At 42.4% G+C, this 14,769-nt stretch overlaps 1 protein-coding gene across 2 annotated transcripts in view; it reads right to left on the bottom strand.

Moving 5' to 3' along the window:
* Positions 1 to 14,769, bottom strand: part of LOC119717941 (uncharacterized) — a 38,612-nt gene that overhangs the window by 4,238 nt on the left and 19,605 nt on the right. The window contains exons 3-14 of one of the 2 annotated variants that reach the window (XM_038184637.2): positions 12,135 to 12,305; positions 11,511 to 11,660; positions 9,715 to 9,756; positions 8,871 to 8,955; positions 7,967 to 8,044; positions 6,736 to 6,802; positions 4,390 to 4,578; positions 3,750 to 3,925; positions 3,234 to 3,395; positions 1,923 to 2,032; positions 835 to 1,024; positions 94 to 211 (exon numbers count right to left, since the gene is read on the bottom strand). In XM_038184637.2, coding sequence (XP_038040565.2) covers positions 94 to 211; positions 835 to 1,024; positions 1,923 to 2,032; positions 3,234 to 3,395; positions 3,750 to 3,925; positions 4,390 to 4,578; positions 6,736 to 6,802; positions 7,967 to 8,044; positions 8,871 to 8,955; positions 9,715 to 9,756; positions 11,511 to 11,660; positions 12,135 to 12,305 — 1,538 coding nt within the window. Of the gene's footprint in view, positions 1 to 93; positions 212 to 834; positions 1,025 to 1,922; positions 2,033 to 3,233; positions 3,396 to 3,749; positions 3,926 to 4,389; positions 4,579 to 6,735; positions 6,803 to 7,966; positions 8,045 to 8,870; positions 8,956 to 9,714; positions 9,875 to 11,510; positions 11,661 to 12,134; positions 12,306 to 14,769 lie in introns of those variants that run through there. The other variant, XM_038184640.2, reaches the window with a different exon arrangement.

Below are 14,769 nucleotides of genomic sequence, written 5' to 3'. Positions count from 1 at the left end.
TGGCAGTGAAGGAGAAACAAACTCTTCTGCATGAAGAGTTTATCTATTACAAGATTTTAACATTTTCTTGAAGATACAGTATGGCCAACTTACCCAGAGATTCCTCAGAGTTTTTGGACTCCTTTTTGTCTGATCTTTGAAACAAGGAAGCAATGTCACCTCCAAAAATCTCTGCTGAGTTTTCAATCAGAAACTGCACTAACATAGCTACCTGGCAAAGACATGAATTTACAGTCAGTTTCATGAATATATAGCAAATCAAATAAGTCCCCAAAAGTTCTTTTTTCTTTGACAAAGATGCAGTTTCCTACAGAATCATTTGCTCAAAAAGTTGTTAAGGATGCAGCAATACTTATTTATTAAATACACCTGGGGAAGGAATATGAACTATGTGGATTGGTGAAGTGAGCCAGATACAGAACATTCTATGATTTTCCTTACTATTGGTAACACCTCACAAACTACAAGCAAGCATTCCTCCCCTCTGATACTCCATCATGTTTATTGCTCACTCTGTCTCTGCAGGATAGCTTTAGATTCAGCTGAATTGGCAGTGTCTAACTTCAGCTGCCCCATCTTTCTTGAACATGCTTGTCCATAAAGGACTTCACCTGGTAAAGCAACCACGGCTTCCCTTTCCACCCTACATAACCTAAGTAGCTAAATTGACTCACTAGCTTGGGCATGACTGCATAGGGGAAAGGATGAAGCTCTGATGCCTCTCAGCTTACAATATCACTGATAACTATGCTTCCATTTAGTCTACAAAATACAGTGCCCATAAAAAGTGATAAATGTAAAGACAATCATGAGGTCAAACCTATGAAAAATTACCTTCTTTGTAGACCTGCTCTCCTCCTCAGGCCCAGTGGGACTAGGTAGCCACAGCATATTGGGTGCTATACAAAGAGCCAGGTTAAAGGCATTCATCTGATTCACACCAGAATTCTGCTCAATGTGATGAAGAACTCCAAAGAGGTGTCTGAGTAAGATGAGGTTGGCGTCTGGGAGCTGATTGACTAGGCTGTTAAGAGAGTGATAACAGGAAAACAGCAAATGTAACAGGCTATAAAAATCTGGTCTTCAAGTCCTGGAGTTTGCTTCCCAAAGCTTTTGTCCCCTTCTGCCCTTTTATAACCAGTCTGAGACATTCTCATCTGATAATAAAGTAAGACCCTTCCCTCTTCAATGTATGTGAGAGCCACAGTTTTACATTCATATTGACCAATCATTCTGTTCACAAAGCCTGGGGGGGGAGACCAAGGGACTTATACCCACAACCTGTGGGTAGAAGTCTTAACAAAATAAAGACCACCCAAAGGAGTTGCATACAGCTCCATGCCAGCAGCGCATGAGACAATGCCATTGCCTGTGTCCTGTGCTATAGAGACAATGCAAGAAGGAGATCCAGGTCAAACAGCAAGGGTCAAAAGCCACTATCAAGAAGAGATTCAATATACTGCTTATCCTGCTTGCTCCTAATACACTTTTCTTGCTTGGGGCAGCAGTTTCAAGGCAGTAGAGCTGTTTTCAAGGTTCCAGTCACCATCTTGGTAGGCGTATTTCTTCTAACTGCCAATATGATTATCTTTATTTTGTGCACATAGAAAAAAAGTTACCATTGCTAAAGATCTAATTCCACTAATATCTGATGTACTTCTGGTGACTGAATTACTGTGGTTTTTCAGTTTGCTGGTTCTGGTAATTTGAATTGGTCATCAGAAAAGAATTTTCTTTTCCTGTGGCAGAAATGTTAACAAAAGACCACTGAAAGGTTTTGACCAGTGACAGCAGCAACCAGCAACAGCTCTACTATGGCCTGGAACAGCAACAGGAGTCTCCCAAAAGATGAAGTCTATGATTAGGGCCCTATGTTTTGCCTTCTCCCACCAAAAGAAGCTTTTACAAAGGCTTTTACAAACCTTTTGATAGCTTCAATTTTATGTGCCCGATTTTCTGTATCCACAGCTTCCATCCACAGTCCGTGCATGTCTGAGGATAGAACACTGTCAGGTATATTTCGGAGAAAATCCTGAATTAAATATATATATGCAGAGCAGTCTGGTCAGTTTTGAATTCCTTGTTTTGGTTTCATGATGCATATAGTTCGTGTTTATTCATATTAAGAAGATAAAATGAGACGCGACACAAATACATTTCTCCTTCCCTCCCCACTTCCACCAAGCTCTTCGTTTGCAGCACTGCAGAACTGTGTTTACAGTTTATGGCAGAAGAACATGCTCATGCCTGACCCTCCTCCAGAACAGGGTTGATCTCTGCTACAGCAGGCCAAGGACTGGTATCTAAGGCTATGCATAGTTCCGTCTGAAATATTTTTAATCAATAAGGATTGCTGTTTTTATGAGAGGACTTTGTAACAATTTAACATACGTTTTGCATGTAAAATGCCTGAATATCCTCCCAGTCAACAGCTTTTTATATTAGGTCAACTAGAACAAGATGTAGGAATGTTTTTGGCACTTTAGTGTCTGAATTGTTCTGACCACATTTAATTGCAAATTAAATGCAAAAGATAGACCTTTTCTTATCAAAAGTTGTGTCTTATTCCAAGCTTCATCCCCCATCCACTACAATGCCTCTGCTTGGACTTGGCAGCTTTCCTCTTGCTTGCTGTCTGATTAGAGGGTGAAGGCTCAGAGCCTAGATCGTATAAGCCATCTCCTTTGCATGGCCTCTCTGCGGGGAATACAGAGTGGCTGCAGTCAAATGGCACTAGTCCTCCCACATCTCCCTCCACACTCTTCCATGTGTCCGAAAAGGACAAAAAACAATTACACTGCTGTCACCACAGGGCTTAATGACCTACTGTGTCTAGCATCTGAATTGCTGAGTTCAGGCACTGTCATGGTATTTGGCACTGTGAGATAATTCCTGCACAGAAGCCATAGTTACTTTGGAGGTAGATGTTACTAGAACTGCTGGTGGAGGCTGTTTTGTACAAGGGAGGTGCAAAATGAAACACTGGCTTGAGGGCCACTGCACATACCTGCACGTTAAAGCAACCACCACTGGGTCAGACAGATACGTTTGTGCACATAGAGGACAAAGCTGTCAACTGAGAATGTGCCTTGCTGGAAATGGTTTGTGCAACCCCCCTGCCCTGCCCTGCCCTGCTTTGAATCATCCCTCCCCGTAAAGACTCATGTTGCTATCTTACTAAAAGAAGGAAGGCATGATTAGCTCAGACAGCTGAGTTACTTGGCCCAACATACCGTGATGACAGCTGCAGCCACAAAGACTGACTCTCCATCCACCTGGACATCATCTCCAGAGTTCAGCTTCTCTTTCAATTCCTTGCAAGTCTTGGCATTGGCAGAACGTCTGAAAATGCCCCTAGTGGAGGGACCTTCATGGTACAGCAGGAGCAGCATATCCTAAGAGAAAGCTCAGTTACATGTAAGAACCTAATACTTTATCCTGTTGTTTGTGTATATTATCCCTCACATAATTAGTGTAAGACCTAGTCAGCACTGGGAAGAGGATAGACGTAGAAGAGGTTTGTCATGACTTAAACAGGGACAAGAGCCTTAGTTGCACGTACAGTTCACATGGGCACTCCTATCCTGTGGCAAGCGAGAGTCCAGTGGACTCTTGTAGTGAATGAGATTTAGACAACGTATATGTACATAGTCCACTGACACCACAGGCAAATGCTGGTTGTCTTCTTTAAACTCTTGACCGAACGCATCACATTTATGTCAGAATGAACAATGTAGGCTGCTCTTTACCATGATTGGCTTGGGAAGGATCCCATCAGGACAGACAGAGGATAGAGACAGGCCAAAGAGCTTCCGTGGGGTGGTAGGCGACTGTGAAGGAGGGCTGTCTGTGGGTGTGCTGGTGCTACGGCGCAGGGCCCAGTCAATCAATGACTTCTTCCTCTTGGTGTGTTTCTGCAGTGACTCTAAAAGGAAACAGATCTTCGTTATACATGTGATTGTCCTTCCTACTGGCCAGTGAGTGACCTGCAGGGGAGTCAGAGTTCCCAGCAAAGCAAGAAGTTTCTACCATCTCATTGATAATAAATACACTGTTAAGGGGGATAGGCAGGCAGAAACCACTGCAGCGAAAACACTTGTTCATCTCTCAACCATCATCAGAAGTCTTACTCATTTGCTGTTCTTTAGGGAACCTTACCATCTATGCAATGTTTTGAATAGCTTGCAGTTGAAAGCTACTCAGGAACTGAGAGCTAATTCTGAACATTTGCACCAACAATTTTTTAGCCCCTCTGCAATCCCATCCTCTATGCATGCAGTAAGGTATGAGAGTGACTCTGGGATACATGTACAATGCTTGGAAGAATTTGGCACTGCCCCGTAAAACAGAAAAATCTGTCTGGTTGTGAGGCACTTCTGCAGCTCCTACCTCTCTTCAGCTGCAATGGAACTTGGAGCCTGGGTTTCAGGACAAACTGACACTGTTTTTCTTTTGGAAGCTGCTCAAGGAAGGAGGCTTCTGACCCATCAGCCAGCAGGGTGTTATTGTTGGTTCCTTGTTGCTGGTCAACAGAATCTCGGAGACAGTTCAATGCGATGCTGAAAGGATGCTCGTGCCCTGTGGAACAAAGAGGTGTGTAAAGGGCAAGTAAAGATGCAGACATGAAAACAGATTTAAATCTGGGCGCGAGGAAGCAGCCACGTCCAATGGCTCTCACTGTAGCCAGGCCTTTAAGCAATGTTGCTCAAAAGCTCCACCTGAGGACTAAAGAGGCTAGGGTGTCTCTGTGCATATATGATCATTGCTTTACAAATAAGTTCATCAAATTAAACCTGGCCAGCTTCATTAGCAGCTCTTCAGAACATTATGGTTCAAGTCCTCAGTAACAGACTTCTGAACCCCATTACACTAATAAAATACTGTAAGCGTTGCTCTGTGCTGCAGTCAGCAACCTATGATAGTCTAGTATGTACTGGACAGATACAAAAAATAAGCATGTGGCATGAGGACTTGGAAAACATCATTAAGCACCCACAAATAAACAAATGTACAGTCTAATGAACACGAGAATAACAGTTTTAATATGACTACGTGGTCTTCAGAGCAAGATCTCCTGAATAAACTAACAGGCATAAACTTCCTTGGACAGCCTGGGGATATATTTATTGAGTTATCTCTGAAAATATAATGCAGCACTAATGCAGAGATGACTTGTTTGGTGTAACTAAGCAGTATGCTCTTGGACAACACTGTGAGTGATGGCTGAACCACTGACACATCCGCCAGAGAAACAAGAAGCAGTTTAAATGCATCTAACAGCTTTGGTTTACATGTTGGGTAAATCGCAGTATATCTTTGCTTCCTCTCTGGTTAAATCTAAATAGTAGAATAATAGAGTTTGTCATGTATTACTACAGGAAAAACAGAGACATGTTTTGCATCCTTAGCCAAATTAAATATTCTACCTTATTTTAATTTTGCATTTAACCTTACATTTTGCTGTGTTGTTTTTGACAACAGTTCACAAATGAAAACTCTTATTATTATTCCTATTATTGGAAAACTCCAGCTTCAGTGATCAATGCTGAGTACTGAATAATCAAAATTCAGAGTTTTATTTTAAAATATTTATTGTTTTCTGGGATCATCTGCTACAGATTTCCATCACTCTCCTCCATTGTGACTGTCTTCAAAACCCTCTAAATATACACCTGCTTTCCCTAAAGCTTCAGGAGTTCCTCTAAACAAAACACAAAATGTTAAAAAGCAAACTTTTCAAATAAACAACCTGCAAAGGGCATTGCTTACGGTGGCCCATGTCTTTGTGTGAGATCAGATCAGTATTGGATTAAAGTGGAGATTCAGAGGACAACAACTATAAGGAGCCTTATGAAACAAATTGGCTTTGATCTTCCATATAAAGATTTTCCATAAAAAACAGTTTCATTATTTGTGAACTGCAATGAAATGAAAGATAAATAAGTACCCAAAAAGTTAGACAAATATCTTATCTTCTTCATAAAAAGCTTACAAATCACCAGTGGATCCACCTAAAAATTCTGCATTCTTCTGTTATGTCTGCAGGGGAAAGCTGCTCAACTGCTTTCCCCTGGACCTAGCATGCTTCTGCTGAGTGGCCACCTAACTGCAATGACTTGTTTTACTTCTCATAGGGCCTCAATACAAAATGCTGAGGTGTCCAGAGATGCTCCTGATGATGTTTGGATGGACATCTGTGTATATCTCTACCACAGGCAGTGAAGGCAGACAGAGGCTGCCCCAGACCACAGGCACTGTCTGTAAGGAGCAGAAGCCTTCCAAGAAGTGCTGGACAGAATGACCAGTCACCAAGCAAACCAACCTGAAAGCTCATACAAGCAGCCAGGGGGATAGGAGCAAGCTTTCTTCTATGTCCTACCTACAGCCCCTTGCATCACAAGCACCAAAAGGAAAGAGACTCTTCACCCAGCTTAAAAATCTCCTGTAAATTTGGTTTGTCTACTAAGAAGTGTCACGATTTCAGATCCAGACATGCACAGATTTGCTTGAAAAAAGGAAGTAAGTGTGAAGCTATTCAAAGATGTCAACATACCTTCATTAAATGTGTATCCTGACACCATAAGAGCCAAGTGACATCAGCTTGATACGGTCTCCCTGCAATTGCTTTTTTATGTGAAGAATGCACTCTCAGATATTTCTCTGCTACATATACCAGTGTCATTTTTCACTTACTTCTGTGGTGCTAGAATTAAGAGAAAATGGGAGAGCTCTTACCAATGAGAGGGTAAGCAGGCTCATCTTTTCCTGAGATCACCCAGAGATGATGGTCATTTGTCCTGCCCTGGTGGTTGAAGAACAGAAAAGAGAAAAATATCAGGTGAAGCAGACCAGGATGAGGATCCAAGGAGCTGCATTCTACTCAGAAAACAACAGACAGAGATAATGTCTGAACAGGCCAAGAAGCAGCAGAAGTGTATAGCTAACTGCAGGACACATGGATGGGAGGGATGGGTGCTCTGGGTCATGCTGTCTGATAGAGAGTGAAAGGGAAAAGTTTCAGAAGAAGAACAGACTGAGCGGCATGAGGTTGTAAAGCCATGTAATGGTTTCCTGACCGTCTACCCAGTAGGCTCTGAGTGAAGAAATCCCTTGACACAACCAGAGAAGCACTACCAGTCAAGTTGACACGCTTTTTCAGGAATGCTGGTGTCCCACATTGTATATGGAGAACACAGAGCGCAGTACCTTTTCAGCCTCAACAGTTCAATGCATTTAGGTGTGGCTGCCAGGTCAGATTACAGATTGGCATATTTGGGTTCTTGCTGTCACAGCTATTCCCTACTTCCCTATCCCCTAGCATGCCACAGCACTGCCATACTTGTATGATGTATTGGCATCACGTGTTCTGCAAGCTGAAGAAAGATGAGAAATATTCATGTCTCTCTTAAGACTGCAATGCTATGGAGTATGCCCAGACACTTTTTCACATAATTACACATATGCATATGACACAATAGAAGTGATTTCCTTTTTACAGAAAGAGAATGAGCATTTTCCAGGACTATTTTAACAATGTGTTCCACACTTTTCCTTGGTATTATATTACTGGACACCGTAAAAGCTACCAAACACTGTAACTGCTGGACCATTGCAATGGGAAAGACTCATCTGATAACATTACTGATTTGTTCACTATTTCATGGCTATATTAATAATTCTTTGACAAGCTAGATTTAAGCCTAATGCTGGATCACTTTACAAAGTTTGAATTTAATGTAGGAACATAAGCATGTGCGTCTTTCTAAATTTTTGCATCCACACAAACCGATTTCTTCATCTTCTAGTCCAGAGAGTATCAATGTCTTACTGGTTAACTACAGCAAATGGAGACTTATTATCTGCACTGTCCCAAAACCTATCTACAGTGTATCTGCACTGTCCTGAAATCCAGATGTAACCAGCTCCCCTAGCCAAGATCTGGCAAATCTACGCAACAGTCACTTACAGGAAGTCCAATCTGTAGAAGTGTCTTCTTCATCACACTCTCTGCAGTTTCCACATTGGACACATTGACTGCAGTGGTCTAGAAAGGAAAGGAGAAAATGTAGGAAGCCATTAAGAAGGCATGGAGATTGGTTGCAGTTTCTTGTAGCTTGAAAATCTGGCAAAAAATATCACTCATCTGTCTATTGTCTGTCTTTACTAAATGTTCTAAACTAAATGTTTAGAACAGTTGTATTAATTTGAACTACATTGGAATCATTGTTATAGGTGATGGTTATACATTGTGAAAACTATTGTCAGCTACTTCCATCATTGGTTTATTAGAATACAAAGCCTTCATCCTGTAGAAAACAAAAGAACTGGGTGGTGTTCAGATACTGTATTTGATAACAATGCCATTGTTAGTTCAAAGGGTGAACATGGCATAAAGCTAATAAGTCAAAATGGCCTGGGGTCCCTCTCTGAAAGACAACTTGCTAAAAGGTAAAGGCGACCCACCAAGCTTGGTGTGAAGCCAAGAAATGAGTGCTATAAATATGAAGAGACCAGGACATATTCTAGTAAAATAATTCAGGAGAGTAAGCCAGTGATTCTTTCAGGATCAGTATCTTCACTTACTACGTTGAAAATAGGAATTACTGGTCACTCTACCACAAAGCATCACCAATATTGAAGTAAAGCAAAAGGAGTACAGAAGCCAGCAGCCAAGAATAATTTTAAGACTTTAGTATTCTTTGATAAGGGTCTGGATACCTCATGATTTCCCAAGCCAAAACCCTCTGAGTGGGCTTCCAGCAGGAAGTATGCAGCTACACAGATATGCACCCTGTACAATCTCTTCAGGTGGGACTTGAATTTTAAACAAGGATAGCTGTAGCAGCAACAGCTGCTGTAGTTTTACTTACAGAAGAACAGCTATCAGCATCCAGCACAAAGATTTGAAGGGTTAGATTCTTCAGATATTCATTCTGTTTTATCTCACTGATATGCCTGAAAGTCAAAGGAAAGAGAGGGGGGGAATATAATTTCCTAAGGAAACTCAAGAAGGACCCTAAAGTTTGAATCCAAGAGATGCAAGAGAACTGCTCCTTGGCACTGCAATAAATACAGAGCAACTGCAACAGTATTATTAACATGCAATGTTTACAGAGTGGTCATGTGCTTTTACTAACTTATTAATCTTTCTTCAAGGCCACAGGCTAGGAAAACTCCACATGGCAATGCTAATGCAGATAGACGTGCCTAACTTAACACCTTCCATCATTCTTTGGATCGTTATTGTTCTCCAAGAATCAGGAGATAACCTTTTCCCCTCTCTCTACGTATACAAACACATTCTGCCTGAATGTTCGTGGAAATGACATATAAAAACATAACATTAAAAAGAAACAACTGGAGCCTCCAGATGCCATGAAATACAAACTTTAAATCAAATCAAAAAACATCTGAAGAATCAATACCAGTTACGACATTTCCACAGTGATTAGGAAAGCCAACCTCCAGCACCAAAGGAATAAAGATGCTCCAATAATAATATCTTCTAGTGGAGTTCATATTTTCTGGACTGTAAACACTACTTTTGCTTTCACCAATGGATTCTACAATCAGACTTCAAAGGTAGATTTTTCAAACAGTAGCTAGACACTCACTGTGCTGAAAATCAGAGAGCAATTTGATATCAAGCATGACAAATTTCCTGAGTATTGTAGAGTAACCACCCCGAAGAAGGATAAAAGGAGAGTCACTTACCATAGTAACGCAGACAGCCATCGTTCCTTCACGTCAGCTGAGCTGAAGATAAAAAGGGAGGCAGATCATCAAACAAGTGCTGAGTGGGTAACAGCCTTTGGAAACTTTACCCAGTTTCATTTATATATAGCTGTAAGTCAAAGTTCCTTCCTGCAAAGCCCTGGAACAAAAGCACAGTCCTTTCCTACTTCTGTCCTATTTCAACAAACAACAATAATAACCATGACAAAAAAATCCCAAGAACAAACTAGACTACATTTCCCGCCCAGGCTGGCATGTGTTCAGTTAAGGAACAAATATCTTCCTGTGGTTCTGGAGTTAACTCATTTTGTGGGCCTTTATTATTTTTGTGGTGACCTTTAATTACTATTTTGTTTCTACTATTATTTCCTTTCCAATGTCTGCTGTTCTTAGAAGCTTCTGCTGCCAACATGGGTTACCCAGGTCTCAGTGACATGAAGGAATAGCAACTGTTTTTGAGTTTGGACTAAGACAAAAAATGACTGCTTGCATGGCAGAGCATGAGTCCTAAGGCCAGGAATCCATCACCCAGAAGAGACCATCCTGACCCTTGGAAATTATGAGGCAGCAAGTGAGAAAGTAGGGTATGGTTCCCATTTCTTTTACCACAAGGACAGCTGCCCCACAAAAGGAAAAGCATCACACTAGATCAGTCTTTCTAGCCAAGTCAGCAGACCCCTAAGGTCAGAATGACCCTTGAAGATTGCTGGCCTCCCAGTTTCGCAACAGACTGTGAAGTGGAGATGCCTGAGCTAGCAGTGACCTGAGCTCCTTGTGGATATACCAGCTCTAGATTCAATTTGGCCAGGCTAGACTGAGCTCAAGCTAAAAAAAAAAGTCACACTCTTTTTGGTGAGCTTTATGAGCTCAGGATCAACACTTGAATAGCCTTTCAGTTGGCATTTGGACATGATCTGGTTTCTCTCTAGCCTGCTTCACACTCTCCTGCATTTCTGATGTTGGGGTTAGCAAGGACTAAACAGGTCTGGACTGTGCTGCTTTTGCAGACCTATCTTGACAATCCTTGTCATCTTTACAGGCTATTGTTATGGGCACGAGACATCCTGGAAGATGACTCCAGCAGCAAGGTTTACCCAGAAGCTGTCCATGCCACATCAGTGGTGGATAAAGGAATTTAATCCCTGAACAAAGCCATCTGGCATTTTCATTAATGTAACTAAACCATCCTTTGTAGTGAAAAATTCCCAAACTAGGACTAATCTACAGAAATGCCCAGAAAAGTAATGGATGCCCCATTCCTGGAGGTGTTCAAGACTAGGCTGGATGTGGCAACCCTTGGCAACCTGATCTAGTAGGTGGTGTCCCTGCCCATGGCAGGGGAGTTGGAACTAGATGATCTTTAAGGTCTCTTCCAACCCAAGCTGTTCAATGATTCTATGAAATGTCTGCTGGCAGGTGCTGAAACAACAGGTATGTAGGTTATATGATGGCACAAACCAGTTTGCTATGGCTGATTTGGATGCGATGTTCCAGTATATTCTTTGGCAGGGCCAGCCCTTGTTACAACACCACTTGCAAGGCATGGTCCTCTAGTTTAAAAGTCTCTCATGGACTAGCCTGCAGATAATTTTAAAATATGACTGTCTCCCAAGATCTAAGTTTTTACCACACTGCCTAATGTGAGTCATGCACTCAATGGGGAGAAGGGCTGTGGTAGAGTTCAGGCTCTTGCATCCTCAGTCATCATTTCTCTTGACACATGAAGACTTGGGCAGCTGCCTGGTTGGAGAGAGGTCTGATGTCTGATGTGATACCTGAAGGTGACAACATAGTTGATGATAGGCCAGCCGATGACAAACGAATTCTCAGGACTCATCTTTTTCTCTGTCACTTCACTGAGACAGGTGCCAGTCCACACTTCACTCAGATGTACCTGCTTTTTCAGCTTCAGGCTGGCAGAAGACCTGCAATTAAAATTATGAATTTCTTAGGCCATATTCTAACAACTATGCCTCCAACATTTGTTCGTGCCACCATCCTGTCCTGCAGATACAGCAACACTAGCAGTCCTCCAAAACTAAATGTCTGGGGATGTGGAGGCTCTGTAGGAAAGTTTTGCAAGTGGATTTTGGTGTTGGCGGCTCCACTTGTGGGCAATGTGTTTCACTAGAGCCACAGGCAGGTAATGATTTGGGCTAACTATTGTTGTAACCATGTGTTACATGAAACTGTGGCAGAAACAGTGAGACCAAGAATCTGTTTTCTGTACTTACTGTCTCTTACCCTCATGTGATTTCTTCAAGAAATCCACTGAGGAATGGGGCAAAAACTACCTTGTCCTTCAGAAAAATTGTGTGAAACATTAATACCAAGAAGAATTTCTTTACGTGGAAGGGGGAGATGCCACATTTTAGATCCAAAATTTGAAAATTCCTTACTTGGACTTGGCGATGATCAGCATGTCACTGAACAAGATCAAATGTCTCTCCTGGGTCTGTAAGCCCACAGTTAGCTGTACTCGCTCATCCAGGATGAAAGTGGAGCCTGGGCTGCTGAACATCCAACTTGGCAGCCCATTGTCTGAATGGGAAGAGGAGAGGGTAGTTTCCCTGGAAGAGGACAAAAAGTTGTATGACTGTCAGCAGCTTTTCTCATAAGGTTTTGTGACTGAACACTGGTGACTGTTTTGCAACAAACAGCCTGTCATCATCAGTGCTGACCATACAACAGGTCCCACACCATCATATCCTGGGTCTACCCTCACTCTGCAGGTGGAATTGTGCTGAACTAACAAGCAATAGTTCCTGGCTGAGTCTTGTTCAAAGACCTTGTTTGTGTACCTGATCCCGACTGAACTAGCTAACCTCTGAGAAATGGCCCTAGATTTATGTAGATCGAGAGTAACAGAGATCCTCCTGTCTCTACACAGACAAAAATGTGCACCTTGCCTGCAGGCAAGGGTGCATGTAAAAGATACTTGCCATCCCTCCACCCCTCTGCAATACTTCTCTAGTTGGAGGGCAGTCTCTATACAGGCAAATCAGAAAACACATGAAATTTAGGGGTACTACTTTTGACATCATTAGTCTAACTCCATTTCCACTGATCTCATAATGAGGCCTCTTTGATTTCATGGGACTGAGGTTAAAGCTAGCTATTAACTGCTTTTGAAAATCATTCCCCAGTTACACAAAAACTACATTCTTCCCTCCTCACCACAGTCACCAACAAGTGAATTCTTGGCTTATACATCTGTTGCCACTGCAAGTGAGAAGTTAAATCACCTTTAAACCTGCTATTAAAAGCTTTCCATGTGCATTAACTGAGCAGTGGGAGCCACATCATCACACAAGCTCAGCAGTGGACGTCCTAAAGCTGGAGGAGTTACACAGCTTTGTAAACATAACAGCAGGACAGCAAAAAAAAAATATCTCACCGATATTCTGGTGGCCTAAGCAAAGATGGCATTGTACCAGCTCCTTCTACAGCAATCCATCATAAGAAATGTTTAAAATTTCCCTCCCTCACAAGGATATTCTTCAGCCAAATAAAGTCGAGAATTTGTTTCTTTCTCTCTCTCTTTTTTTTTTTTTTTTCTTTTTTTTTCTTAGTGCAACTTAAAGGAGGGAGAAATGGCAAAGAAGCCACATAATTTGGTTAGGAGATGACCAAATGAAAATCAGTCCTGATCTTTATTTTAAATGATCCCGCAAGATTGACCTCAGATGGTTGTTTCAGAAAAGCAGGATGTACTAGGCATCAATTACCTACGGTGTAACATAAAAGGTGTATTTTTCAGAAGGGCTGGTCAGCATCAAAATGTAAAGCAGTTCAGCTTTATCAACTTTTTCTTATAAAGAAAAAAAAGATCAAACTAGACTAGTACCTCAGGAAGTGTTATTTATAAGATCATTATTAGTGCAAGGCAGAAAGGAGCATGGTGTCCCCTTAGCTATGTCTAGTAGTTACATGGTGCTGCAGGAGGAAGAGAGCATGACATTGACTAGGGTTCAGTTCCCATGTAAGGACAAAGGAGCTCAATTCATAGCTAGCACTTGATATTTCATTGGAAGATTTGCAAATCTGGCATGTTTGTACCTAGCTCTATCTGCTGACACTCCTGGTGCTTTATATCTTAGCGGGCAAACCATCAGGACAACACTGGATGACTCTGGAGCTGCAGGCAAGAGAGGGAGCTTTTCATGTTAAGGTTGTCACTTAACCTGTCCACCCAAGCTAGTAGCAAGTGGAAGCTGCTGTCTTCTGACAGGGAACATGATTGTCCTAGAGGAAGGATGGATCCTTGTACCTCTCTCAGCAAATGGCCAGAGATGATGCCACACACACAGTTCTCGTAGAGACTTCCCAGCACTCCCCTTGTTCCCCAAAGCAGCTCCCAGCCTCCTCACACTCCCACGTGAATTTGTCTCTGAAACAGAGCCAAATCTCAAAGCCAGCCCTTCCCACAGACAGTCTAGCAGGCAGAGCAGAGGGCAGAGAGGTCTCAGTGGAGAGTTCCCCCTGGTTGCAGGGCCAGGATGTGTCCCCAGGGCTGCCTGTTCTCCTGACAAGACTTGTGGCTGGTGCAGCCTTCTTCTCCTTGGAGCAGCTCCTTCCACACCTGCTGACTTGGGGACTGTTTATGGTCGCTTTCCTATTAATCCGAACGGCATCCCCTCACTGCAGTTAGGACTGAGGGGACGGGGATGACTGCTCTCACCCAAATCAGTGGACATTTGCAGAACACAGGCAGGCCCATATGCAGCCTCTCTGCACTGAAGTCCGCTTTCTGACAATTTGCAATTGTGCTTCTCACCCACGGCAATGCACTGCTGAACAAAGGAGGCCCTCATGTACCAGTCTCACTTCCTAAGACATCAGTTGTTTCATTTCTTAGAGTACCTCTGTTCACCTTCTCATACTGCTGCTTGCTGCGGGTTATACGGCAGACTAAACAGCCATGAATCTGTCAGCTAAACACACGTTGACTGTCCAGCTAGAATGGCACAGATAGTTTGTCTCATTTGCAGCTCATGTCATTGTCTGGCACTTTACATCCTCTGCACTGCATTT

The sequence above is a fragment of the Anas platyrhynchos genome, chromosome 10, assembly GCF_047663525.1.
Source record: "Anas platyrhynchos isolate ZD024472 breed Pekin duck chromosome 10, IASCAAS_PekinDuck_T2T, whole genome shotgun sequence".
Taxonomy (NCBI): Eukaryota; Metazoa; Chordata; class Aves; order Anseriformes; family Anatidae; genus Anas; species Anas platyrhynchos.
Note: the sequence above shows the minus strand (reverse complement) of the source record. Positions and strands in the feature narration are given on the sequence as shown.